The sequence below is a fragment of the Pygoscelis adeliae genome, unplaced genomic scaffold (assembly GCF_000699105.1).
Source record: "Pygoscelis adeliae isolate BGI_AS28 unplaced genomic scaffold, ASM69910v1 Scaffold174, whole genome shotgun sequence".
NCBI classification, from domain to species: domain Eukaryota; kingdom Metazoa; phylum Chordata; class Aves; order Sphenisciformes; family Spheniscidae; genus Pygoscelis; species Pygoscelis adeliae.
This window is the reverse complement of record NW_008824676.1, coordinates 734,885-760,721: the sequence shown is the minus strand read 5'-3', so window position 1 is coordinate 760,721 and position 25,837 is coordinate 734,885. Positions and strand designations below refer to the sequence as shown.

Below are 25,837 nucleotides of genomic sequence, written 5' to 3'. Positions count from 1 at the left end.
GTTGCCAATAAGTTCTGTCTCTACCACACTTCGGTGTGTTGTTGGCTTCCTCCCTGGCATCTGACGGAAGGACTGTGAGGATTCTCTGAATTTAACTAACTATATATTTTTTTTCAGGCCTGAAAGAGAGAGGGGGAAAGGATGGATGGATGGATGGATGGATGGATGGATGGATGGAAATCCTTATCCCAACCTGCCCAGATACAAACCTTCCCTTCATAAATAGCAGAAAACTTGTCAAAAGAAATGCGGGGAAAGGGACCTAGCAGACAGGAAGGAAGGGTGACAATGCTTTTCATGGAGTTCAGTTTGCAAGCTTTCATCTTTAGACAGTGAGTTCTGACTGTGCGTTCAGTGCTGGGAAGTACGAACTGTGACTAAAATCGAGAGGGCTTTGGTTGTTGATTTTCTGTGTACCCTTAAAATACCAGGTTGGGATGCAAGGTCTGATTTCCTACCACGTTTGATTCAAAATACATTTGTGGTCTTGAGCAAATTATTTTATTCATTTCAAATATATATTTTCAAAATACTATATATTTTAATGGGCTTACTGCTGCCGAAAGCCCACAGACACTCGCTGTGGCATACCTGGTGCTGTGCATCTCTTCTGTATTTGAGCTTAGATGAGGATTCTCTCTCGGCTGTTGGAGCGTATGGCAATGGAAATGGGGCTACTGCAACATCTTTCCCGGGTTTTTTCACTTTAAAGAATATTATGCACACTAAACATTGTGACTAAATCTCGATGATTACATTTAAATTATTGGATGTGATTACAACCCCATAATTAATTGCGTTGGGTTGTCGTTCACCATGCTGTGGCTGGGTGGCTCTCCGTGACGGTAGCCATTTGATGGAGCAGGGCTAGGCACGGTTTTGGTGGAGTGGGGCTGCCGGAGGCCACCCTTCTGTGCTCAGAACCACCGCAGCAGCACCACACGTGCAGATGGTATGTTTGATAGTAACAAATGGGCCTGGCACCTACTTCTGCGAGGCTTTAATACCTAATACAATACGGGAGTACCATCAGTATGCGCCTAATGGCAGGTATAAAGTATCTGGTAGCAGTCCATCTCTCATAAAACCGCCTCCAGCCTTAATTCAAATCCATTGATTCCTATTCCAGTTAAACCTGGAGAACTTAATTTGTCTTTTAATCCTTTTATTGTAAGCTAGGATAAAATTAATTTTACCCAAGAACTGTGTAAAGCCAATTAATGTGATCTTTAGAGTTATTTAGTAAAGTGCTTCAAACTGTTAAATTTATCCTGACCTCATGGCTGCACTCTTTGACTGCTTTTTAAATGAAGTAATCGATATCTCACAGCCTTTTAAACAATTTAAACTTCTGAAATATTTTACCTATATTTTAAACACTTCATAAATATGCTTTGTCCTATCTGTAAAGCTGTCTCCTCTAAGCAGTTGTGGATGTTTAATTCTCAAAAACTGAGAAATTTTGAAATATTTAATACGGTCATTTTGTTGAAAGACAACCCAGCTGGGTAAATACATGGACACGATAGGTTTCTCTTTTGGTGTGTGGATCTGGAAGTGTGTTATTTTTACAGCTAAAATGTAGAACGATTTTGTCCTTTCGCCAGTGTAGCTTCTGTTTTCCACATAGAGCTATTTGAGGTTATTAATTTTCTTACTGTGATAGGGTGATCAACCGTCCTGTCAAGAAAATGGATCTCTGTGTCACCCTTTAGCATGATTAAATGGAGGCACGTCGCTGTGAGAAAATACCAAATTTTCATGAGACAAATGAAACTGTAGAAAGGACTACTTTTTATAGACATCATTTCATTTTAAAATCTCCCAAATGGCTGTCAGTTTATTTGTAGGAAATCGTTACAATTAATTGTGTGTTTCTGCTAGTAATTTAAAGAAAGAAAAAAAGTAAAGGCAAAAATATTTAAGGGTTTTTTTTCTCCTCTCATCTAGAGGTTTTGGGGAGGAATGTTGCTGGGGGGAGAGTTGGGATTTCATTGTTTTGGGGGGGGGGGTCGGTTTGGTGGCTGGTTTGTTTTTTTTTTTAGTTTCTTGGGTTTGTTTTTTTGAGGTAGAAAAATCCTACACTGCAGCAGTGAGCAGGATAAAGACTATCATATGCCAGATTGCTAGTGAAACACTCTAAGAATATTTCCCACCCTGTTCCGGTTGGAATTTATTGTTTGGTTAACAAAGAGTTATCTCCTCGACATCTGGGTGCTGGAGTCGTGGGGTCAGCAGTAGGAATTAGCTCAGCTGTGGGTCTACGCCAAGCACACAGCACCGTGCCACTGCAGGCCCGGGAGTTCTCCTGCTGGATCCTGTATTAATTGCAGACTAAACGTATGGTCGCGTGCTGTGCAACGGCAGTGCTCGTGTCTGTCCATGGGATGACGGAGGCAGGGGCTGAGAGGGAGCTTGCGGATGCCCACTAGTTTGGTATTTGCTGTTTGAAGTTGAAATGTGAAAGTTCTGTGGAATCAGACCGGTAATTTGAAGGATGCTCTGAAACCCGTCCTTCGGGATCTAATGAAGGGTTAACTTCACAGCGCTGTAATCAAATGAAAGGCGGGCGGGGGGGAGGGCGCAGGGCACCGAGTGCCCCCGTGGTTTAATTTCCTACTGGAAGCGGCACATGTGTTCGCTCTTCCTTTCTTCCTCGCCTGGGAGCCGTGGCCGGCGCGGGCGGCGCGGCCGGGGTCAGCGCCTCGCCTATTGATCAGCATCCTGCGGTCCCCTGCTCCAGCATCTGCTCTGCTGCCTGCTCTCCGCGCCTGCTGCAGCACATTAGAATAGAAATCCATAACCAGAGCTGTGCTCATCCAAGCAGGGGAAGAAACTAAATTAAATGGTATAAAACAATCTTGGATCAGGAGTTTGTGCCAATTCATCTTGATCTAAGATGTCACACTGGGCTCTGTCTGAGCACCTGGGCTAGAGGCAGCCGCAGGGAGCAGGGAGGGAGCTGCCATCAGTCATTCGCCGGCCAGCAGCGTTGCCCTTCGGCGGGGGGCGCCCCGGGAAATGGGGTGTGCTGGGCCACGGTGTGCACGGCCGTGCGGGAGCTGCCGTGCACCCGCTTGCGGCTCTTGTGCTCCCCGGGCGCTGGGGAAGAGAGGCTGCAGTAAGGTGTGACGTGCAAGCGGACTACATCCAAATGTTAATGAGAAACTGGTGTCTGCAGATGGCGGGAGTGGGATAAGCGATTGCTAAACAATTAAAACTGTTACATTTCTTGCTTTGTCTGTTACAGCCCATTTTCATCCTTCTTTCTCTGAAGGCAGTTACTATTGATTTTTTCCTTTCTTTTTTATTCTCCCCTACCATTGTTAAGCTTTCTGTTGTTTTTCTTTCCCTTTTGGCTGGCACATCGCTGTCACAGCTGCAGCGTGGTTGCCTGAACAAGGATGGTCTTCTAACGCGGGTTCTAAAATTTGGTTAGCTTTCTTGTAGGTAACGTTCTGTTTCCTATCGAGCCACGTGAATGTCACTAGCAGAGAGAGACGTACAATGCGACTCGCTAATTCACCCTTCGTTAATCTACAAGCCTGATAATTCTCATTCGGTGCCAGGTGGTGCCTTCTGACTTCTCGGCAAAGGTTTAACAGCGGCATGCTGTAAGAAGGATTAAGACTTCATTATTTTTGTAGAATATATGGTAGGGCATTTGCTAGTGTGCTGTGAATTGGTATTACAGGTAAAAGTGAACTGTACTTGTCAGAGTAAATGAATACGGTATTTTCATTCCAGTCAATGTCTTCTAAGACTTTGTTTCTTTACTCCAAATAAAACATAAACTTCACCTGCTTAGTGAAATTAAAAATCCCTGGGCTGTGTTAGACTAATGATGTAAATTTCAGTTTTATTTAAAGTTCATTGTACAGTGAGGTTTTTTCCACTGTTTTTAAAAATATTTGTTAAAATACCATATGTAACATTTTAGTATACAAACATACTGGTTTGGTTTAATGGCATATACTGTTAGCGAAAATTTAGTAAGACTTTGAATGTGACGATGGATCCTGAAACAAAAAGGTGCTTTTATATAATACAAATAAGTTTTTTCCTAAAAATATCTTAAAAAAAAAAAAACAAAAACCAACTTGTTACACAAATTTAAAATTAACAAGAAGCAAACCAAAAATCACCTTTCACAAAAGGTAGACAAACACAGAATTCCACAGATCTTTTATCAACTGAACAAATAAAACTATGAAATTAGACAGTTTTCTGGTGGCTCTTTTTTCTCTGAGATCTTGACGGTTTTTGAAGGGTGGGTGTCATTGAAGACAGCCATTGCAATAGGTGGTATTTAGACTTTTACCGTGCATTGTAGATTTTGAGAAGTAAAATGGAATCGTGTGCCACAGCTGAAAATCCTGGTAAGGGCTCTAACAGTCCTGAAGACGTGATTTAAGTTAAATGGAAACCTCTTTTATTTTCTCTGGGAAACACGATGTTGTTTGGAGTATTAAAGAACAATCCCTGCTTTTGATTTTTCTCACGTTTCTTATTTTTTATTTCAGGTTGTCTGTCTGGTCTCCCACAAATGAAAAAGATATCTACGTCCTACGAAGAGAGACGGAAGCAAGCCACGGCCATCGTCCTACTGGGGGTGATCGGGGCAGAATTTGGAGCTGAAATCGAACCTCCAAAACTTCTCACTCGGCCACGTAGTTCCAGTCAAATTCCTGAGGGATTTGGTTTGACCAGCGGTGGATCAAATTATTCCTTGGCAAGGCATACGTGTGAGTAACCCAGGGCACTATTTTCCCTTGCTCTGGTGTTCGGGGCAGGAAGAGGTGTTATTTACATTTCGGTACAAACCAGTTCATTTAAAATATCCTTTCACTAGAAAAGATAAAGATTAGAAATTTTGAACTACAATAAGCAACACCGCAATAAGAGGTTGCCAAGAAGTCGGTGCTGATAGAGTGGGTGGAACGGAGCAGTGGAGGTGGTAACTGGGTGTGGGGACTGCAGTCGTGCTGCTGGGAGGGAGGCACCCGCCGCGGGGGAGAACCAGTCTGGCGCTTTCTGGCATCGGCCAGCACTCCCGCTGAAATTCTGACATCCTTTATTCTCCTCCAGTTAAACCCAAATGCTTGCATTTAAGACTGCATTTATGTAATTCATTCTTTTATCCTGAAACCACTCCTCGGGCTAGTAGAGAGAGAGGGAGGAGACCGTCAGTGCTAGTCCTGCCGCTTCCATTGACTAACCTTCATTTTCAGCACTTGATAGGTCTTGCTCTTGGTGGAGTCGTTCCCCCTGTAACTGAGCACTGGCAAGGTTGCTTACTTCACGTACGTACGTTTTGGGATGTGGATCAGTAGGCTGTAGAAAAACTTACTTGGCAATGAGGAGAGATGAGGGCACGGGGAAGCATGCAAAAGATGTCTGATGTAAAAATCAGACAGATGCATTTAATAGAAAATGGTGGAATTCAAGGTGTGCTAGATAAAGTGTCACATTCTGGTCCTATATTAAAATTAGTACTGCAGTGCTGAAGTAATTATCCTCAGTATGGACAGTAAACGTGATCTTATCTAAGATGGTGACATATTCTATGCATTGTCTACTCAATGTTAATATTGCAAAATCTAATAGAAGCGAATGCAACTGCAGCTCTCTGCATTCATACAATTATTTTGGCCAGGTTCCTGAGCATGCTGGTATTTGTTCGTTTTATGTGGAGTCTGGCAAAAGTCCCCTTTGTCATCTCTGTAAGATCTCTCTGAAGTGCTACAGACTAATTGCCAGTATTGCCTGAAAAAACATCCGCTATCTGGTTAGCTATAAAATAATTCCACAGCAGTGGATTTCTCCTCCTGCGCTAATTCAGTCTTCACCTGGTGCCCAAGTGCCTTTGAAGGAAGTGGGAAAAAAACCCAAATAATTGAAAACCAGTGTATTGTCTCAGCTCAAAGCTGTTACACGCGAGGACTGATAGTAATGATAAAAGAGGGGGCCTGTCCTTCCGTCTGTTCATTTCTTCAGATCTGGGTGTGTTTGTATGTGTGGAGGAGCTTGGGAAGCCTGAGAGGGGAAGTTCAGGCTTTCCTCAGTGGCAGAAGTAATTACCTGAGGGAGGGGAGTGAGGGAGCAGACAAGACTAATGAGCTTTGGGGATAATGATTTGCTTAAGTGTTTTAGAAGTATTACATGTCTCTTGGATTTGTATTTGGTAGGCCTGAAGTATTCTTAAGCTACACTCTTTGAGGCGGGGGAAACTGGGGAGGTCTTTGGAAATTTCTGCAAGATGAACTCCTCTTCCTCTCAGATTAATTAGCTCGTAATCTTGGCCGTGTCATGCCAGTACCTCCAACAGCAGCTTTGGTTTTGGGAACAACTTTGTTTTGAGGCATTTCCACCATACCCATCTGTGCCACATCTCACCTGGACCGGGTTTTTTGGATAGCTGTGAAGTAGAAGGGCATCAGCGTGATGCCCCAGACTGACGTTTGCTGTTGGAGGTCTGCTCTGGTCTCGTGTGAGCCTGGTCCCCAGCACAGCTGTGCAGGGCTTGTACCACAGCAAGGTGCCCCCAAAGGGCGACAGGATGGGCGAAGACTCGCTGAAAATGGAACTGTCACTTGCCAGGAAATGCTGTTCTCAGCACGTTTTTTTCCTTTTATGATCGTACTTCTTGAAAGGCCATTCTCATCTTTGCTCCACATATGTAATACTGCAGAAGGAAGTACTTTGAAAACTGAACAGTTGTTCAGAAATTCAGTTCTCTGAACAAGAAAAAGCAAAATTCCTAGTATGCGCTCAGACTTACATTTTTTCTCTTTGATATGTGTCCTATTGTAACTTTCAGACACCGTAGTAAAACACATACAGTTACTTCTTTGTCTCCCAGTGACAGAAAATATTTTTGGCCCTTCAGAACAGATGAAGAGTTGATAAGGTGTAGTCTGGTCTTATGAAAGCTGGCTGTAGGACGTAAGTGATGGTGTCCAGCAACGTGGACATGAGGAAAAACTTCTTTACTGAAAGGGTGGTTAAACATTGGAACAGGCTGCCCAGGGAAGTGGTTGAGTCACCATCCCTGGAGGTATTTAAAAGACGTGTAGATGAGGCGCTTAGGGACATGGTTTAGTGGGCACGGTGGTGTTGGGTTGACGGTTGGACTCGATGATCTTGGAGGTCTCTTCCAACCTTAATGATTCTATGAACACTTAGATAAAGAAATTACTGGTTTTCCTCCATTTCAAGTTGTATATTTGACTTGCTGGTGCTGCAGAATGTAGTACGTGCTGACTGAAGCCTGGTGCTGGGTGGCTGCCCTGTAACCACTCCTGGAAGGAACACAGCTTTGTTCCCCCGCTCGCTACCAGGGGATGCTAGGGTCGGGGAAAGCTGGGAGCTGCTGCAGCTTTCTGCTGGCCACCTGTGTGACAGCATTTCCAGAAACCATTTCTGACGATTCCTCTCCTCCCCTTCAGTCTAAGGTGTGATACCTTTTTAATCATCGTATTTTGTTATCATATACTGAAACTGTATGCTGTGAGTTATCCAGAGTAATGAGAGAAATTGCACATAGCCTAAAGTCACAATATTTTCTATTTCAAAATAAGTTATCAAAATGAATTACTTCATTTACACTGTTAATGCGTGCAGAGTTTTTGCTGTATAAATTGTGCACGTTGTGATTTACTGTATTTAAGAAAATAATAATTATGACCCGTTTTGAGAGAGTGGAATTCTCTAGAAATCCAGGCAGTGACCTTGCCTGACATCCTGCATTAATCTCTGTTGACCTTACAAATAGTTCATGAGATATTTAATTATAAAATGCCACCCAAAGAATTTCTCATTACAGATGCACCACATCACACTTAAACTGCAGCTAATGCTGTGTTTATAAAGTTAATGGGCTGATAAATCTGAATGACTGTTCTGTCCTGAATATAAAAATACTTGATTCTGTTGTTAATGCAGTATATTTTTCAAAGCATCTGCCATCAATATAGTTATTAATGATAAGTGTTTTGCCCTTTAACTCAGTCAGTGTCATATGCGACAGCACGTTCACGGCATTGAGTTATTTATATTGTTTTTGCAGCCTACATGTACGTACCTCCTTCCAAAGCGAATTTTAGGGTTTCCACATTGCATAATCCATGGCAGTCGTCGCTCCAGTTCTCCTGGTTTCTGGATTGAATAAACTAGCCAGCGGTTAGGTTCCTAATGCACTCATGATACCATTTTTCATTTTTTGATTACAATGTCCCAAATTCATAGCAGCTGACCTTCTTGCCTGTTGGGCAGGAGGGGAAGCAAGTGAAATTTCTGGACGGAAATAGAAATATATGTGTCTGCATAATTGTGTAGGGTTGTACTGCCTGATGTTAAGACACTTTTTCCATTACAGAGCCATGTTTGTAAAATGTTACACCTTTGAGCAGTTACCTTAAGGCTGTTCAGCCATGTCTCTGGAAACCCTCAGCTGAAACAATTAAGTCATTAGGTTAGGATGAAGAAAGTATTTTTTCAAAGGAAATACAATTTCAATAACGTTGGAAACAGCACATCCACGTTTGAAGCAGGGGTTTGCCATTAAGGAAGTAGCTTTTGCGTTAGGTGTGTGTCCACCTCATGCCTTTCTGTCCTCTCCCAGGGAAATCTGTCAAACCTGAGGATGAGGGCAGCGCTGGCAAACCCGGTGGGGGTGAGCTGGGCAGCGCGGGAGCGGGGCTGGAAGTGAGGGAGGGTGGGAGGAGGATAAGCAGCGTGCAATGAGGGTCACAGCTCAGGTCTCTAGTTCTAGTACAGGACTGTTGCCATATGAAGCGGATGAGATATTGCACATTATGTTGTTTTCCTCAACTTTGGGATTTTTGCTTTTTTGCGTTATTTACTGCCTGACAGTCAGGCTTCACCACTCAGTAGTATCTTCTAAAAGTCTCATCGCTGCAGCCTATGAATGCCTTTTCTAAACAATATATTTATTTTCACGATCTTTCTATTGCTACTGGAGTTGTATCTGTGTATGTTAGAGAGGTTTACCTTTCAAGATGCACTGTGGCTTTGCAGTCCATTTTTACACATATGTAGGCACTCAAAAAGTAAGCAAGCACAAAATTACTTGGGGTGTGAAGTCAGGTATTTCATGTGTTTTATTCAATTGGGGTTTCCAGCATTACAGACTTTTGTATAGTATCCCAAATGTATTTAATCTGAAAATAGAATTTAACATGGGGTAAACTTGAGTCTCTTGGTGAACACGGGATTTTTTTACTCCATCAACTACCTTGTAACCTTTTCTAATGCCTTTTGATCCATTAGTTCTCTATTGTGAAAACATTTAAATCGCCACTTCAGGCAAGGAGGAGACAACCCCTGTGAGGAGGAGGTTGCTCCCCGCTAATTGTATGCACCTACTACAGAGCCGATAGGCTGAGCTAGCAGCAGCAATTAATACAGATGAGCGAGCACTTGGGATCATCGCTTACAGAAGCAATAAATCAGTTGAGCACCTGAACAGCAGCCTTTCAGAGCACATTAGGTAAACTGGCTCAGTAACTTAATTTAAACAAAACCAAAAACACAACAGTGTGATTAAAGCAAAAAACTCATTTTATTGTTTACAATGAGCCTGCTAGCAGTGCATGCTGTTTTGTTGGCTGTATTTTTATATCAGTTATGCAGAAAGCTACTCACGTTTGCATGGATCAAATGTGGCTTGTGACATTATTCCCCTTACTTGGATCTGTATGTTTCAGCAGGCTGTGAAATTCAGTGTACTAGTAAGTCTGAAGTGTGCTTTTTTCCCTGAGTTTGTGTGATTAGATCAGTGTCTTGAGCAGAATTTTGATGTGTTTGGAGGGGGGGGGTGGGGGGGGGGGGGGGGGGGGGGGGGGGGAGAAAAAATGGTGGTTTATGAAAATCTATATCTTAGCCTTAGAGATAATATTTAGAAGAAGTAGTCAATCTGTATGGCAGAAAACGGTCAATCTTTGTGGCAGATCTTATGCCCTAATTTAAACCTGTTTTTTAGCTTTAGCAACAAAATCAAACCTTAAAAATAAAATTCACCTTTTCCCCCAAATCCTATAGAAGGTGAGTGATTTGAATTATATATTTTTAATCAGATATTTCCTTTTTGCATATTTAACATCCTGGCTATTGTAACGGGTTGTATCTCAGCGAACTAAAAATCTCTCTTCTTTGTGTTTGGACTATGAGGAAGGCTCAGCACCAAACAAGTCCCCGTCAGTTATGTTTTCCACGGGGTCCGTACACCTCCGTAAGTGAAGGCTCAGCTTTGTGACTGATACCCCATTTGGGGGTAATAAAAATTCAAGATACTGTATTTTTTCCTCCAACTTCAGCTTTCCAGAGTCCTGCAGGCTGCTTGGATGAGCCCCAGGTCATTCCCTGGGAGGTGTCAGACCTGCCGAGAAGGGTCTTGGTGACGGCCAGCTATAACCATGTTTGTGTCCATGGACCTTTATCTGCTTTCCGTTTCCAAATGTTCGAGCACAGGCTCTCATATGAAATACTGGACAAAACGTGGACACTTCCACAAGAGAACACATTTTTGTCTCGTGAAAAAAACCAAAACAGCCTGTTTTTTCCAGGCTGCTTGTGGGGCGGCAGCACCGCAGGACCCAGCATGCTGCTGCATGCAAGCAGACAGAGCAAAGCTTCATTAGCCGGGTCGGGGAGAGGCTAAACCCAACGAAGGAGGCTTGAGAAGGTGCCTGAGGGAGAAAGGAGCCTGCGTGGGGCTGTGGGAGCCGCTCTGCCCACGTGAGCGATGACAGCAGCGGGGTGTGTGCCGCTGCGTGCAGGCAGAGAGGAGGCAGACTTGTTGTTTGACGAACACCGAGGTTGTAAATTCAAGCAGTTAAAGCTCAGCCTTCAGCACTGCTCCTCCGTGCATCGCACCCTGTCACAGGCTGCAGTTTTATGGTAATCCCCAAGCTCACCCCATTAAGTGTGTGGAGGGGGCCCGTCCCCGGGGCGAGCTGGCGCCGTGTAGCAAAGCGGGCTTTGGGCACGGGAAAGCACGCTGGGAGGGGAGGCACTTGCGTGTCCCGTGATACCTGGAGCACGAAGCGCCTGCTGCCTCGCTGCTGAGGCCCTGCCTGCCCCACGGACCCCGTGCCGAGCTCCACGGGTTGATCCCCGTCTCCCACGTTCTTTCCTTTGGCAGGACTTGGGTCTCCTTTGCCAACAGCTGAGCATTTGCAGGAGCAGCTGGTCTTGGGGAAGGCTGGTTTAAGATAAAAGGCTCAGTGTAGTACCAAATATCCTGAAAAACCTGCTCTACAAATGTGTCAGATATGAGCGGGGTTTTTTAAAACTTAAAGGGACAATATTATTCCCATTTTACAGATAAGGAACAGAACTTTTTCTTGTAGCCGTATATGAGGGTAACTCAGATATTTGATATAACGAAGAGTATCACGGGAGATATACACATAAGTCATTTCCTAAGAAAAGAAAATGTGTATGATTTTGCTGCTGGTCTGAGCATGCCATCCCCTCGTACCCTTTGAAAACACTGCTGATGCCAGCAAAGTTGGAGATTTTAGTTTTCTGCAGTTCTTGTGAAAATGGGTGGTTGGACAGGCGTAGGGATCGTGTTGATGTCCGATGGAAACGTACGGAGAGCACAGCCCTGGTGGCGTTTGGCGATCTGGATTTATGGTGGTTTATGGTGAGAGGCAGTTAAAGTGGGATTCTCTCTTTTTGGTCCAGACGTGAGAGCTCCCTTCTGACACTCCAGAACCCCTTCCCCACTCCAGTCACGTCTCACTTCTGCCCCTAATTCTCCGAAATGTGCCTTGCACAACCAAGTGCCTTGTGTTGCACGGCGGACCTGTGGGATCAGCCCTTTGGGGTTAGGTCCAGTTCCACGACAGTGCCATTCCCATTCTCTTCACAGCCCCTCCTTGAACCGGGGTGAGATATGTAACATTGCTGAAAACCTCACAGTGTTTGTGAGGTGTGTAATTCCTGATTTAAGTTCTTACGACTTCAGGCTTACGGCCGTGTGTGTTAATGTCCCAAGGGAAACGTATGTACAGGAAGCAGCTGTAGTTCAAGAGGAGAATACCTGCCCAAGTAAATGTAATATCAGGCTAGCAGTATGTACCAAAAGGGTTGTCAAGCATTGGAACAGCTGCCCGGGGAAGTGGTTGAGTCACCAGCCCTGGAGGTATGTAAAAGACATGTAGATGTGGTGCTCAGGGACATGGTTTAGTGGTGGACTTGGCAGTGCTACGTTAACAGCTGGACTCCATGATCTTAAAAGTCTTTTCCAACCTAAACAATTCTATGATTCTGTGGTTAATTTGAATGTTTTTTTATTTCCACATGTTTGCGAGTGTATATGCGTTTGCACTCCTTAGAAACAGCATTTATGTAAAGACCACAGTCCAGTGGCAAGCGTTTCTCAGCGCAAACCTGCCGGGGTTGCGCAGTATGCCACCCCAAGGCAGTAGCAGATGTTACCCACTCCATCAGCTGGGCTTGCCTCTCCTCCCCGTCTCCCAAAGGGGTTGTCTTTATCAACAGCCCTTGCCTATGAGTATCTGAATATTTAGAAGCAGTTTCTGTAATATCAATTTTCGCATTTAGGTGGGAAATTCAGAAAAATATATATTCTTTTTTTTGTTTATGCAGCTATTTTGCTTGGTTTTTATTAAGAAGTTTATTGTCAGAGAAACAGAACCGATGCTGCCAGTAGTATGCGTATCCGAAGAAAAGTATAGCTTCAGCTCCAGGGACAGGTAACAAAGAGAACCGAAAGCAGGGATGCTTACCTGTTTGCTGTGTTAGATAATTTTTATATTTTGCAGCTGTAGTTCATAATTGCAATAGATGTTTTCTGGCTGCAGAGCATTGTGATCGGGCGTATTATTTGAGATTCATTCTTTCCTTCCTGATGTGGATGGTGAAAGGTCCTCTCTATTGGAATCTGATTACAATTTCCATTTTGCACAAATAGCCAACCGGTTGGGAGGCTGATGAAATGCGCTCAGTGCCACTGATGGCACAACAAGCAATAACAGTCTTTAGTAAGACAGATCATGCGCAGAGTCTAGATTATCGTTCCATATTGGTCACACGTGTTCTAGCTGGGATAGCTGTGCTAAAGGGAAAAGAGGAATTCTTTCCCTGAAAAAATTCGCAAAAAAATTGTAGTTTTATTTTGCTGTTTTTTTATGGCTGATACCTGCTTTTAAATTAATGTTACATTTAGAGATGGTGTTTGACACGCCCGGTAAGTTGTATTTAAATGGTACAGAGGGTTTAAACAACCAGCAAACAATAGTGTGTTTGAGGATTTAATTACATTATCTACATACAATGTTACCAACTTAAAATATGTATTCTTCATATGTTAAGTGAGAAAACCAAAGCTACATATGCTTTTTGCTGTTCAGTGTCTGTATCTAAGAAAATAGTGCCCAAACATTGTCGATCAATAGTCTGCATGTTTAAAAGGAACACTTCAGAATAACTTTTTTATGAACTGCTGCTTCATAAGCTGTGACAAGTCAATAAATCAGCCTTATGCTTGCCTTTGTAGTGAGATGACGAGAAACTCAGACTAATTTAATTCATCATACAAATTAATATTATTCCTTCATTAGGGTTGCAGATGCCAAGCCAGGCATCCTTACCTTAAAAGAATAGGAGAGGAATCGGAGTTTTACCGTCTTACAGATATGTGTGATAAGAATAATCGCAAACTCAGGAAAACACCTGTGAGACATTACTCATTTTAGGAAGGAGAAATGTGGGAGAAAATATACAAAAATAATTGGCATAATACTGCTTTTGAGGCAACTAGAAGGGGTTTGGATTTACAACAATGGGTTGATTAATGCTTAGTATTATAATTATTGGAAATTATTTCTCTTAACTGTTTTGGAGTTTCTCTTGACCTTTTTTAATTAATAGTCTTTGCTGGGAGCTCTTGCATTCATTGGGAAGAAGGTGGGATTTGCTGAGTAAAACGTGAAAATTGTAGTCATCTCTGTTGCCCTTGTTCTTCAGAGAAGGACCAGCTGCATGTCAAAACAGCAGTCAAGCAGGAGGGCTCTGATATCAAGCTATGCTCCTGCTGCCAGAGCCATGCGAGCATTAGGAACGCAGTCACTTCAGGGTGCTGCCAGGGCTCCCCTCGTAGTTCTCTGTCTCTTCCCCCAGGCTCACTGTGCTACTCCGGCACCAAGCACATGGGACTGGCCTGGGGAACTCATTGCTTGAAGGTGTAAGCAGGGTTAAGCATTTATGGAATAACAAGGAGTACTGAAAACTGCAGTAAATATAGGATATGTTGAAGGGTATAACCCTTAATGCAGTCCAGCCTGCTGACAGTTAGGAAGTGGGAGCCTGGGCATTTTGGGGCAGTTCCCCTATCTACTTGTCTACAGCAGGAAATTTTTAATAGCTACTATATCAGTGGCTCATGGTGATAAGATTGCATGAGCAGTGTTTCATCTAATCCAAATGGCACGTCCTATCTTTGCATGTATGTGAGTGCATATGTGTGACCATAAACTTTGAAGTGTTTTATTTTACATATACTGTATCAGTGTTATTTTCCACCTTTTCATCATATGTGTTCTCTTTCCATATAGGCAACAGAGTTGCGTCGTTGTGCAACTGGCTGTACTTAGCACTTACAGTGTAAAAAAAAAAAAAAAAAGGAAAGAAGAAAAGAAAAAATCTTGTTTAAATATATACGTCCCTTGTTAACTTCGAATTTCCTTAATTTTGTTTTATAAGCATTTGCATTCATCTTTGTGAAATGTCATAGCATAGGAGCACATAATCAATTCCAACGTGTACGACTTGAGTATCATGTTGGGGATCGTCTCTGAGATGATGGTATGCAGCTGGTTGGCATAAATTGCTATGGAGAACAGCAGTAAAAATTATAGAATCACAGAAGAGCCCAGGTTGGAAGTGACCTCGAAAGATCATCTGGTCCAACCTTTGGTGGGAAGGGGAGCCTAGATGAGACCATCTAGCACCCTGTCCAATTGCATCTTGAAAACCTCTGGCGATGGGGACTCCACCATGTCCCTGGAGAGGTTGTTCCAGGGAATGATTGTTCTCATTGTAAAAAAACTTTCTTATGTCAACATGAAATCTTTCGCGGTGCAACTTGTACCCGTTGCCTGTTTTCTTCTCCGTGTGCCTCCTTATGAAAAGAGAGCCTCCATTCTCTTTGTAGCCACCCTTTAAGTACTGGAATGCTGTGATGAGGTCCCCCTGAGCCTTCTCTTCTCCAGGGAGAAGAGACCCAACTCCTTCAGTCAGTCCTTCAGCTAGTCCTTGTGTCCCCTGCAGCGTGAAGACGATGGCACGTTGTCTAGGAGTACAATTTCAAACTAACACCGCTAGCTGCTGCCAGGGAAGCAATCCATCAGCACCAGCACTGGACCGACACCGTAGTAAGCTGGTTCAGAGATCTACATGTTGGAAAACTAATTGCTGCTTGTGTGGTTATCTTTCTGTTGCTGTAGTTACCAGTTTAGCACAAGAGATGTGATTGCCAGCATCTTTGTTTCAAGCTATGGCTTGAACGGGTTGTAATTCAAAATGTGTAGCAATAGGCAAAAAGAAAAGGAGCCATTTTTACCCCGCGTCCCGGCCTTTGGAGAGCTTTGATTTCATTTTCAAAACTACTCAAGTACGTGCAAACATAACCCCTTGTTCCGGTGGTGCCCAGTCACTCAGGTTTTACTTTCTCCAAAGATAAACCTGGTTGAATCAATTACTGGGTTGCCCTGTAAAGAGCCTAATGACAATGACGTCAGCTGCAACATAGACCCACCTATCGGTGTGCTACCGAAATTGAGGGGACAGGCACCTTTGGGGTGACAGAGCCTGGGGAGAAAGGAGCAACTTAAAATAGCCGGACTGCCACGTATTGCTCACGTGGCTTTGCGGTAGTTGAGAATAAAACACACATCATTGTTGGTATGGGTATGTTTGTGCATCAGACACCGGTGCTATGGAGAAGGTTAAGTTGTGATCCCTGACTCCTACAAGTTGTTGTGTTGACTTCTTTCGCTGATATTGTGCATCTTCCACTGTTACGTAGGTCATGGGTTGTCCAAGCTGCTTAAGAAAATTCGCTACAATGATGTGTAACAGGAGAAAACTTCTAAGATTAACATACAGTTTGGTCAGCACTGTGATGGAAAAAACAGCTACTTCCTATGAAATGATGATCATTTTTGTGGAAATAGCTTTATTTAGAAAACATTATATAATTTAGATTAAAATAAATAGCGTGGTTTAATGGAATTGTGCAATTAACAGGAATGAAAATACAAAGTTTAATGCACAGTTATGACCTGAGTCATATTGGCTTTCTCCTTCCTGCTAGATTATAAACAAATTTTGGATTAAAATAATGATAGTTTACTCTTTCTATAGCACTGTAATATAATTTCATAGTTAGAGGAAGAATGCATTTAAGCCAGCATAGTTGGGTTCTCTCCATAAATTGAAACAAGTCTGATCTAAAACTCATTTACTGTCTTGGAACAGAATTGATCTTGCTTTCACATTTGATTCTCCCACTGCAGATTTTGAGAGGAAGAAAAATGGCATTGTTAGGTTGGTTTAACTAGGCCAGAGCTAGACTGAAAAGACTGGGAAACCAGCTATTATAAACACTTTCTTCGTTCTCCTTTGTCTCCCTTTCTAATGTATTATGCAAAATCTTACATAATTTTCGAACAACTTAGGGGCAGCATTTGTCTGGCCCCACTTAGGAATATTCTTTGCTGTCTGTTCACTTCATATAAAAAGCAATATATATTATGCTGTTTTATAGAAATGTTGGCAATTTACTGCATCTAGGATTGGTTGTTCTGACCTGTTAAACCTGTATTAAATTTCCAGAACTTACATGGATTATTAACACAGAGGAAATGTTCCCCTTAAGATTAAACAACATTTCTGATGTTTTTAAGTCTTCAAAGCGAATGAGAAGACTTCCTTTCTGATCAGATATGAGGCAAAACCCTATTTTTTTTCTTGTATTGTTAAAAAATGAAATTTTAACTGTGTAATAAAGCATGGAGTTATATATGTGCTGCAGAAACATGTTTGATTAGGAAGCATTTAATTTTCAAAACCCTGAGAGGTTGTTATAAATTTCAGGACAAACTTTGCTTCCTCACGCGGGCTGGGAGCCGGCGGCACCGGTGGGATGGCAGAGTGGGCCTAATGGTGTCCTGCTAGTGTGTGCTGCGTAATCATTTCTGCTGTGCTCCAATTGCCCATCTTCCAGCATCTGTACCTTTACAAACATTTACCTTTTCAATATAAATGAGAAAAAGGACTTACAGCAAGTCATAAGTGTCATTTTAAATGTGCATTTTTGCTAATCCCAACTTTTGCTCTTTTTTCAGCTAATGGGAGCCTCAAGTAGCAATTTAAATTTCCTGACAAAATAAGCAGGGACTACCTTTCTCTAGATATTTTTCAAAACTGTATTACTTCTTGAGTGTTTGTGATAGAAGGGGCTGGCCCTCAGCCCTCAGAAGGGCAAAGCCAAAACTGCAGCGGCTGCATGCCGAGCAGCGAGCCCCGTGAGTGGGAATTGTTTCCCTCCCTTTGCAGTGGCTGGGAGGAGCAGGTGGGGGCTATCGATTGCCTGCACAGCGAATGTCCTATTGTTCTTGGCCGCCGGCAGGTAGGGGCAGCCTGTGCCGCCCCTGGAAAATCTTACTGCATCGGGAATATTGAGAATTAATTTTGAATTGTTGCATAGCGAATGAAATGGCGCGAAGTGACCAACCATCGACGCAATCCAACAGTCCTCGCCTGAGCGCGAGCCGCAGATAGCAGTCTCGCAGCTATCTTGTCTGATCTGCAGAACAAAATGGCTGCACAGCAATCCAGGCTTTCTTAGGTGATGCCTCTGCCTTTCCTACCTGGGCATCCCCTCGGCTGGTAACGCAGTGCACAATGACAGCTGCCCCAGCACTGCAGCTCGCCGGCCGGGGGGATTCTGCAGGATTTTAGTGGTGTCACTCGCTCTGACACGTAGGAATTGGGGATTATTTCTCTTCAGCCTCTTTGCTTTTCGCCTTTTATGCAGGAGCAATTCAAATTTAATTCTGAATTGTTTTTTACTTTGAATAAAATGCAGTCTTGTTACTGTCATGCGCAATAACTACTTAGCTTCTTAATATACTCAAAGACCGTACTTTTGAAAAGAAATTAAAAAACTACTTATTCGTGTCAATTCTGAAATTGCCTTAGAAGTTGCAGGCATTGCACCTGTTGCAAGAATGGTACTTAAATGACTTGAAGAGGTCATCAGCAAAAAGGAAGTCTCTCCTACCATAAGTTCAGTTGAAAAAATTTAAGTGTCAGTGTTATATCAAAGGCCAAAAAAAAAAAATGCTGAGAATTAATTCTGTAACAATTGGGAAATTTGGCATTGAATGTGATTGAAAAAAATCTTTTCATCATTACGTCTTTAGAAAAAAATTCGTCAAATAATATGACTAAGTTTTAATTTACATCTAAAAATATCCTCTGGTTTTATACCTGTCTGAAAGATGAGAGAAGATATGTAATAAAAATTCACTGCACTAGAAGTAGGAAGGGATTCGGGGATATGGATTTTTAACCCAGCTTTCCCAATTTATATTTCTGTCTTTCTGTGGACGTTTCACTCAGGTATACGTCAAATCATCCAGAAAGGGTCACAATTTGGTTTAATTTCTTGCAGAAAAACACTGTGCCTGCGGACATGGGGAGAGAGGGCAGACGGAAAAAATTAGAGCTATGATTCTTCACTTCTTTTTTTTACATAAAATCAGAAAAAGATGCAAAGCAAGTTAAATTGTATTCTTGGAGTCCATCATTTTTTATTTAGTTGGAACTTGATCTCATGGCAAATTATGAGAATAGGAATCAGAGTTATCAGTGTCTCATTCATGCCTGTGCTATTGATTTTCCTGAGCAAATTATTTAATTTTTTAAAATCTTATCGGCAAAATGGGGTTAACAATGCTGACTGATGTAATATGGTTAAAGCTCTTGAGATTCAGCAAGGAAAGGCATTTTAGAAATCCAAGCAGGTATATGCATTGAAAATAACTGATAAGCTTTAGTATTCGTGTCACATTTTCATTAATAAAAATGACATAGGGATCAAAGACTCAAACCTTTATTTTAGTGTTCAAGTAAACACATGAAAAAGTAGGCAGATTTTTAACTACGCCACTGTTCGCTGGATATACCTTTTTGTGTGGATATCTGTGTGCTTGTCGCATGCGGTGTTTCCCATGAGGATATATAGAAATAGTTTCAGAGAACTGGCAGATTTGCTATCTCTATCCTAAATGTTGAAAGCACTTCAGTACTTGTGTCCAAAATTTTATCCTTCTCTACTGGTTGAGAAGAGTCCAGTCTGGTTTTGGTACTCCTGATAACTCCCTTGTACTGACAAGGTGATCAGCTCTGTCCAGGGACAAAATCGCTGCCTTCTGCTCTCTGGATTGCCTCCTGTGTGGCTCTTTTTCATTTCCATATGCTTGTGGCATACGTGTACCAATGCAGAGTAAAACATCTGGAACAAAATGATGTTTTAATACAAATTTATATAGGAATGTGTCATTTCCTGAACTACATTTCTGTTAAGTTACTGCTTGAATTAATTCTGTCTAGTAAGTCGCACCCTCATTTTTAATGAAAGGAGCTTTTGTCAGTTTGTTTCTTAATGAGTTTTTCTAACAGAAGGTACGTGTAAATCGTCAAAACTTAGTTTTTACTAGGGCAGACTTTTTATTTTTTGTTTAAAGAGTATGATGTTACCTAGATTTCCAGCAAGAAAGACAACACCCCCTGCTTACAGTAATTTCAGTATGCATTGAATGTATGAGCCCTTCCAAAAGCAGGAGGAGCACACTGAAGTGCGGTCACAAGCTGCATTCTGGTTTGGTAGGATCTTTTCTGTCACATCACCATGTTGGCCCAAACTTCTGCTAAAATACCTTTAAATAGATATTCTCTGGCCCATTTGATGGCAGCGCGAGTGTGTAGGTTCACTAAAAGATGCCAAATGAGTGCCAGGCGTGAGCAGGGACCTGCCCTGGGCTGCGCGGGCGAGGCTGCCGGTCCCGGGAATGCACATTAGCCTGGCTGCTCCCTGTCCTGCTCCACACTAATGGACTCAAAGGTTAAGAGCAAAGGATCTCCACAGCCCCAATCAGCAGAGCTTTTCCAGAGCTAATTACCTCTTTACTGCGCTGACTCTAATGTGACATGTTTATTGCCTTAACTAACAACTCATTAGCTTAGTTGATGTTTTTGTCAATATTAATTCGTTCATTTAAGCCAAGTCAAAGCTTAAACAAAGATGTCCAGGCTGAGAAACGGGCAGCAGAATGACTTTTGTTTAGTTCATCTTCTTCCGTAGCTCAATTTACACAAGGCAGGTGCCAGCAGGAGCAATGCTAGGAGGATTCCTATGAAAAAGGTAGGCATATTTCATTGTAGTAATGTTTGAGTAGTCATGCTTTTAATAAGGTTCTTATATTTGAGACATAAAATTCACACAAACTAGAGCTTCATGGCCTGTTACACACTTCAAGAAGAAACTTTCAGTTCTTTTGTTACACACGTATAAGGGATTAGTGTGGATGGACTAGAAAAGCATGTCTGTCGTTGGCTTTTCTGAATGCTTAAAATGACAGGCGGTTTATTTAATAAACAAACGGAGCAAGTCATAGAGGACAGTTCTGAAAACTAAAGAAAAACCTGTTAAAATCAATAGGTTATCTTTATCACAATAGCAAGCTAAATGAACGTTAAGAGGTAACAAATAATTATGTAGAGATAATGATAAATTATCTTTATGTGGAAGCATTGCTTGTTTTAGCCCTCCTACATGTTTATATATGTAATTATTCTTATAAAAAAATAGTCTATTAAATGAAATTATTAATCATGTTTCCTCAATATGCAGAACCTGGATCAGAATTCAGGTATGTTGAAGTTGTTCGGGACATCATTTCTCTCTCCCCCACGCCCCCTTAAGCTATATTTCTCTCTAAAAGGAAAAAAAGGCATTGTGGGGAGGAGGGAGAGTGAGTTAATGAGGATGGACACCAGTGCTGTGAGGTAATCGTAGTAAAATGCATGAGTTAGGCGTGCAGCCCTCAGGAAGGGAGGCGATGCTGCGGGTGGGTTACTGGCACGGCGGGTACCTTCCAGGGCAGAGCCCCCAGCCCCAGCCAGCTTCCTTTGCTGCCTGTGGTCCTCTGCAGCGATCGTAAGAGTAGTTTGAATATCCTGCTCTCTGATTTGGGAAATTCATTTGTCTTGTCATTCTAGATCCTGCTGTCGCTTTTGGAGGGGACAGTGCTGATAGCAGAGTATCTCTTTAACATTAATGTCTGAATGGCCAGGACACTCAAACGTAACAGAAATGGTCCAAAATTCAGTTCCTTCACCTGCGAGAGATAAATGTTTGAGCTTACATCTCTAACTGACCTTAACCACCAAATACTGAGTCCTTCAAAGGTTTTTTTGCTGAAACTCTGCTATGGTTATTCTTTAAAAACAGAGTTACAGGTCAAAAAGCGAGCACAGCTCTTCAGTCTAGGGGTCCGGAGCCTCCCCTGGTACCGAGCGCTTTCTGCCCTTTCCTGAGAGCTGCCTGTCTTATCCACCAGTGCCCAGCATTGGGAAGATGGCACGGCTCAAAACAAACCACAGCACTGCGAACGCCCTGCCCCAAAACCTGAGAGCACTGCGTCAATAATAATAATAATAATAATTAAAAAAAAATCTTCATGTGTAAGATATGCATGAGACAAGACTGGCAGTGGGTCTATAAAAAATGGACTAAAATGGACTAAGTACATTTCCTATTTGAGAGCCGATTCTCAGTTTCATTTGCTTTTTTTATACACATCTAATGCTCATTTACTGAGGTGCGACACTGGAATGGTGAAAACTATACATCTCCTTGTGAACTTTCAGGCAACTCTTCTGAACATATAGCTTCTTTGTGGGCCCCACATGAGGGAGATTTCTGCTCGGGTATGTAGAGCGGCATTGGTATTTAAACACTCGTGCGCTGTCCAGTGTTTCCTTAGCAGAAGGCTCAGGCACGGTTCTGGAGGTGCTGAGATCTGGGAGCGGAAGCGGTCACAAACAACATCCTGATGTGCATCCCGAGACAGAGCGATACGGAGGCTTTACAAATAATTTCATTCCCTTTCCCAAATAAAGCATTACTGCGTATCTGACATCGAGGAGGTGTCAGTAGGAAGTATATTTTGCAAGGAAGAAAAATCCTTGCTGTAAAATTGGGTATCTCGTTCCCGAATCACCCACATCTGGGAGCCGATGCTGCCGAGCTTCTCGGCGACAGGCCAGGGAGCTTTGTTGGATTACCACCAAGGCTTTCTTCTCTGCCGTTTCCCCTTCTAAACTCATACTGGGGCAAGAGCAGGACAAGTAGGCAAATCCCCTGAGCTCCTTGTCCCGGTTTATCAGCTCGTCAATACATGTTTTGCTTGCGCCTTTCTTTTTCTGCTTTGTGAGAGGGAGCTGCCTTGCCAAAGGCTTGCTGGGAGAGAACGCCGGGGCGGCAGCTCTCCCTGCAGCGAATGGCCGCTGCCGGGGAGCCGTGCCCACCGTGGGCTCTGGGGAAGGGGGGAATACAACACTGCCCTGAGACAGCATCACTCTTGCAGTGTTAGTCACTGCAGCTGTGTCCCCAGATAGTTCCCTTAAATTAAACATCATCTCTGCCGATTACGGGGGTGATGTCGTCATGGTGTGGCACAGGATTTTAATTAAAGAAGAGATCTGATTGTGCCACCTTATCTGAGCCCCTGCACGGGCAGGCGCATGGCACGTTTGGAAATGAGCAGCTGTTTTGGTGACTTTGACTTATTTTTGTTGTTTCTCACTCAGTTAAGCACATCTAGCATGAACTGCTTCTAGCTGTAGCCAAGATACCGATGAAAAAGTGTGTAATCTCAACATGATTGATTTTAACTGGTATTTTCCCAAGTTTAATCTTTTAAGCTTGTTTTTCTTAGACATCCTTTCAAAATGATGTACCTTTTTTTTTGAAAACTTTAGTACCTATGTTAATGTTATTGCAGATTTTCAGGGTTTTCTTAGCAAGTGTCTATTGAAGGGAGGACTTTTTTTATCATTTCCACTTTGATTTATTCTGACTTTTTTGCACAATTTTCAAGCAGAAATATTTAGGCATGGAGACTTCTTACATTTTTTCCAAAAATACATTTAGTGCTATTTCTTTTGCAGTGAAAGTACTATGTTGAAGACAACGCTGGCAGTATTGGCATGGGCCTGTTTATGTGGCACAGTGATCTGAATCGGACTGATGTGTTGCAGTAACAAACCGGCTGTCGTTGCCATTGAGAATGCTTTAAAATTCTCGTAGGCAGCGACTGGCGGGGTTGCAGCATTGCTAACGGGGTGCACACTTCTAATCCATCCTATGCTTGCGTGTACCAGAACAGCCTCCCTGCCTTCTGCTGTTCGTTGAGCTACGAGCGATGACGGGGAGCATGGATACCGTTTATCTGAGACAGTCTATACTAGTATCTCCTGCCTTTTGGAGCGTTGTTAGTGTCTGCGTTTGAGGACTGCTGTGGGTTGCCATCCTGGATTCTGTATGAAATCCGTGGCACAAGGAGTCTCTGGGCATCACGTACCCTGAGGTTAATTAACATAACTGATACCCACAGAACCACGTCTTCGTCTTTTTCGCTGGCTTTGGGAGGACCCTGCAGCTGTAAGCTTCTGCACTTTCTTCGTGAGATAAAGCCTTAATATGGTGACTTATGAGCAGGTTTCCATACTACGTGTTTCTCAACAGCAAGTATTTGGAAACAAGGCAAAATCAATTCTGCAGCTCTCTTTTCACTGTCCCGTTCTCTCCCGCTCTGCACGGCAGGCAAGGCGCTGACGTTTCTGCTGCTGCAGCCGCCCAGCCCCAAGCTGCCTGCGCACAGCACCATCCGCAGAACCGCCATCGACCTCATCGGCCGCGGCTTTACCGTCTGGGAGCCCTACATGGACGTCTCCGCCGTGCTGATGGGCCTTCTGGAGCTCTGCGCTGACGCAGAGAAACAGCTTGCAAAGTAGGTATCTCATTTATTCACTTACAAATACTTACTTGTGTCATTTCCAACCCGTGGATCTAGGTTTTGCAGCAGTTGGTTCAAATCCTGTGGTACTTGGAAAGAAGGTGGGACAAGGAACAACTCCTTGTTTCAAGTTTTGCATTTAAGCCAGTACCATCTAAATTATGATTTCAAGTCTGCTTTAGTCTGGCTCGGTTTGCAGTCTCGGGCGGCTCTGGTGGGCGATCTCGAAAGGAGGGGGTTTAACCACGGCAGGAGAGATCTGGTCACTTGTGCGCGGTGGCACTGCGGTGCTGGCTTCTCTTGGCACGGGGAGTCACCCCATCTAAAACTGGGAGACACCAAACACTTGGTAGACATTGCCTGGGGCTACACAGCATTAATCTTTCGGTCATATTGCTAGTAATTTTGGGAAAAGAAGTGAGTTACACATTTTTTTATCTCTAAAATATGTCTGTCTTTAACATAATTTTTTTTTTACCCTTTCTTAAGTGTAAAAATAGTATTTTCAGAAGGTATTTTCCACCGGTGTGCCTGAACAGGTGGATTTTTTTTTTTCCCATGGTTTTACAAGCCATCCCGTCAGGTTGTGCATTGTTTTGGAAAGTACATTTTGGAAAAGGTGGTTATTTTACCAACAGCATTGCTATTAATAGCATCAAGGTAACTTGCAGATTTAAGGATTGGTAAGAAATCATAAACTCAATAGACCACAGCCTGTCTCTAGGGTCAGAGAACAACTTATTAAAGTGTCCTAAATCAAGATTTATATGGTATGCTGTCTTGTACCTCTGTTCTAACCTCTTTGAAATAAAATCTTACTTCAATTAGGTATTTGTAATTGGGGTTGGAGGGGGGAGGGCAAATTTCAAAAGGAAGTCTGACACTTTGACATAAAATACATAGGAAAAAATATAATACTGGGGTTTTTGTGGGGGTTTTTTTGTGCATGGAACTCCAAGTGCATATTTGTTCCATTTCCTAAAAATTACTATAATTGTACAACTTCTAGTTATGTATACACAAGTATGTATGCAAGTTGTTACACTTGATGGTGCCATGTATTACCAATCATGCCATCAAATAATTATGGCTAAATCAAATAATTATGGCTAAATGTGTAAGTGAAGTCATTAAGATGACTTGTGTAATAAAGGTAGTGTCTTAACCTTTTTTTAATGCATTTTGTGTTAAGATAATGGAATTCTTGAATGTTAGTGTTTGGGATTTATTTAATGTGTGCAACTTTGCAGGACACGAGTAGCATTTTTGTTGAGTATCCACGAATTTTATGATCTGAGGCCTAAATGTAATAAATTTCAACTGGGGCCCCGATTCTCACATGAACAGTCTTTACTCACACCATTAATCTGATTAATGACAACAGGACTATTTGCACAGGAAAGGGTTTTGCAATATAGTCCTTATTTTTATTATTGTTTGTTGTAAAATTGATCATCTCGTCTGAAATTTATTCTAAATCTCTATCTGAACAATTATTTCTGTATTTAGTTTTTATTTAAAAAACAAACCACTTAAACGTGCAAAAGGAGAGGCTCTGATTTCTATGTATAAATAAAGAAAAAATAAGAAGTCACTGTAAGAAGCAATTACAGTAGGCTGTTTATATGAAATAAAACGATGATACTATGCTTTATGTAATTGGCTTTGAAAGCTATTTCAAGCTTCCTGCTTTTAAT

General features: G+C 42.4%; 1 protein-coding gene across 1 annotated transcript in view; it reads left to right on the top strand.

Annotated features, from left to right (window-relative positions):
- Positions 1-25,837, top strand: part of WDR7 (WD repeat domain 7) — a 133,897-nt gene that overhangs the window by 61,492 nt on the left and 46,568 nt on the right. Inside the window, exons 20-21 of the mRNA XM_009323058.1 lie at positions 4,524-4,745; positions 23,948-24,134. Of these exons, the coding sequence (XP_009321333.1) occupies positions 4,524-4,745; positions 23,948-24,134 (409 nt within the window). The remainder of the gene's footprint in view (positions 1-4,523; positions 4,746-23,947; positions 24,135-25,837) is intronic.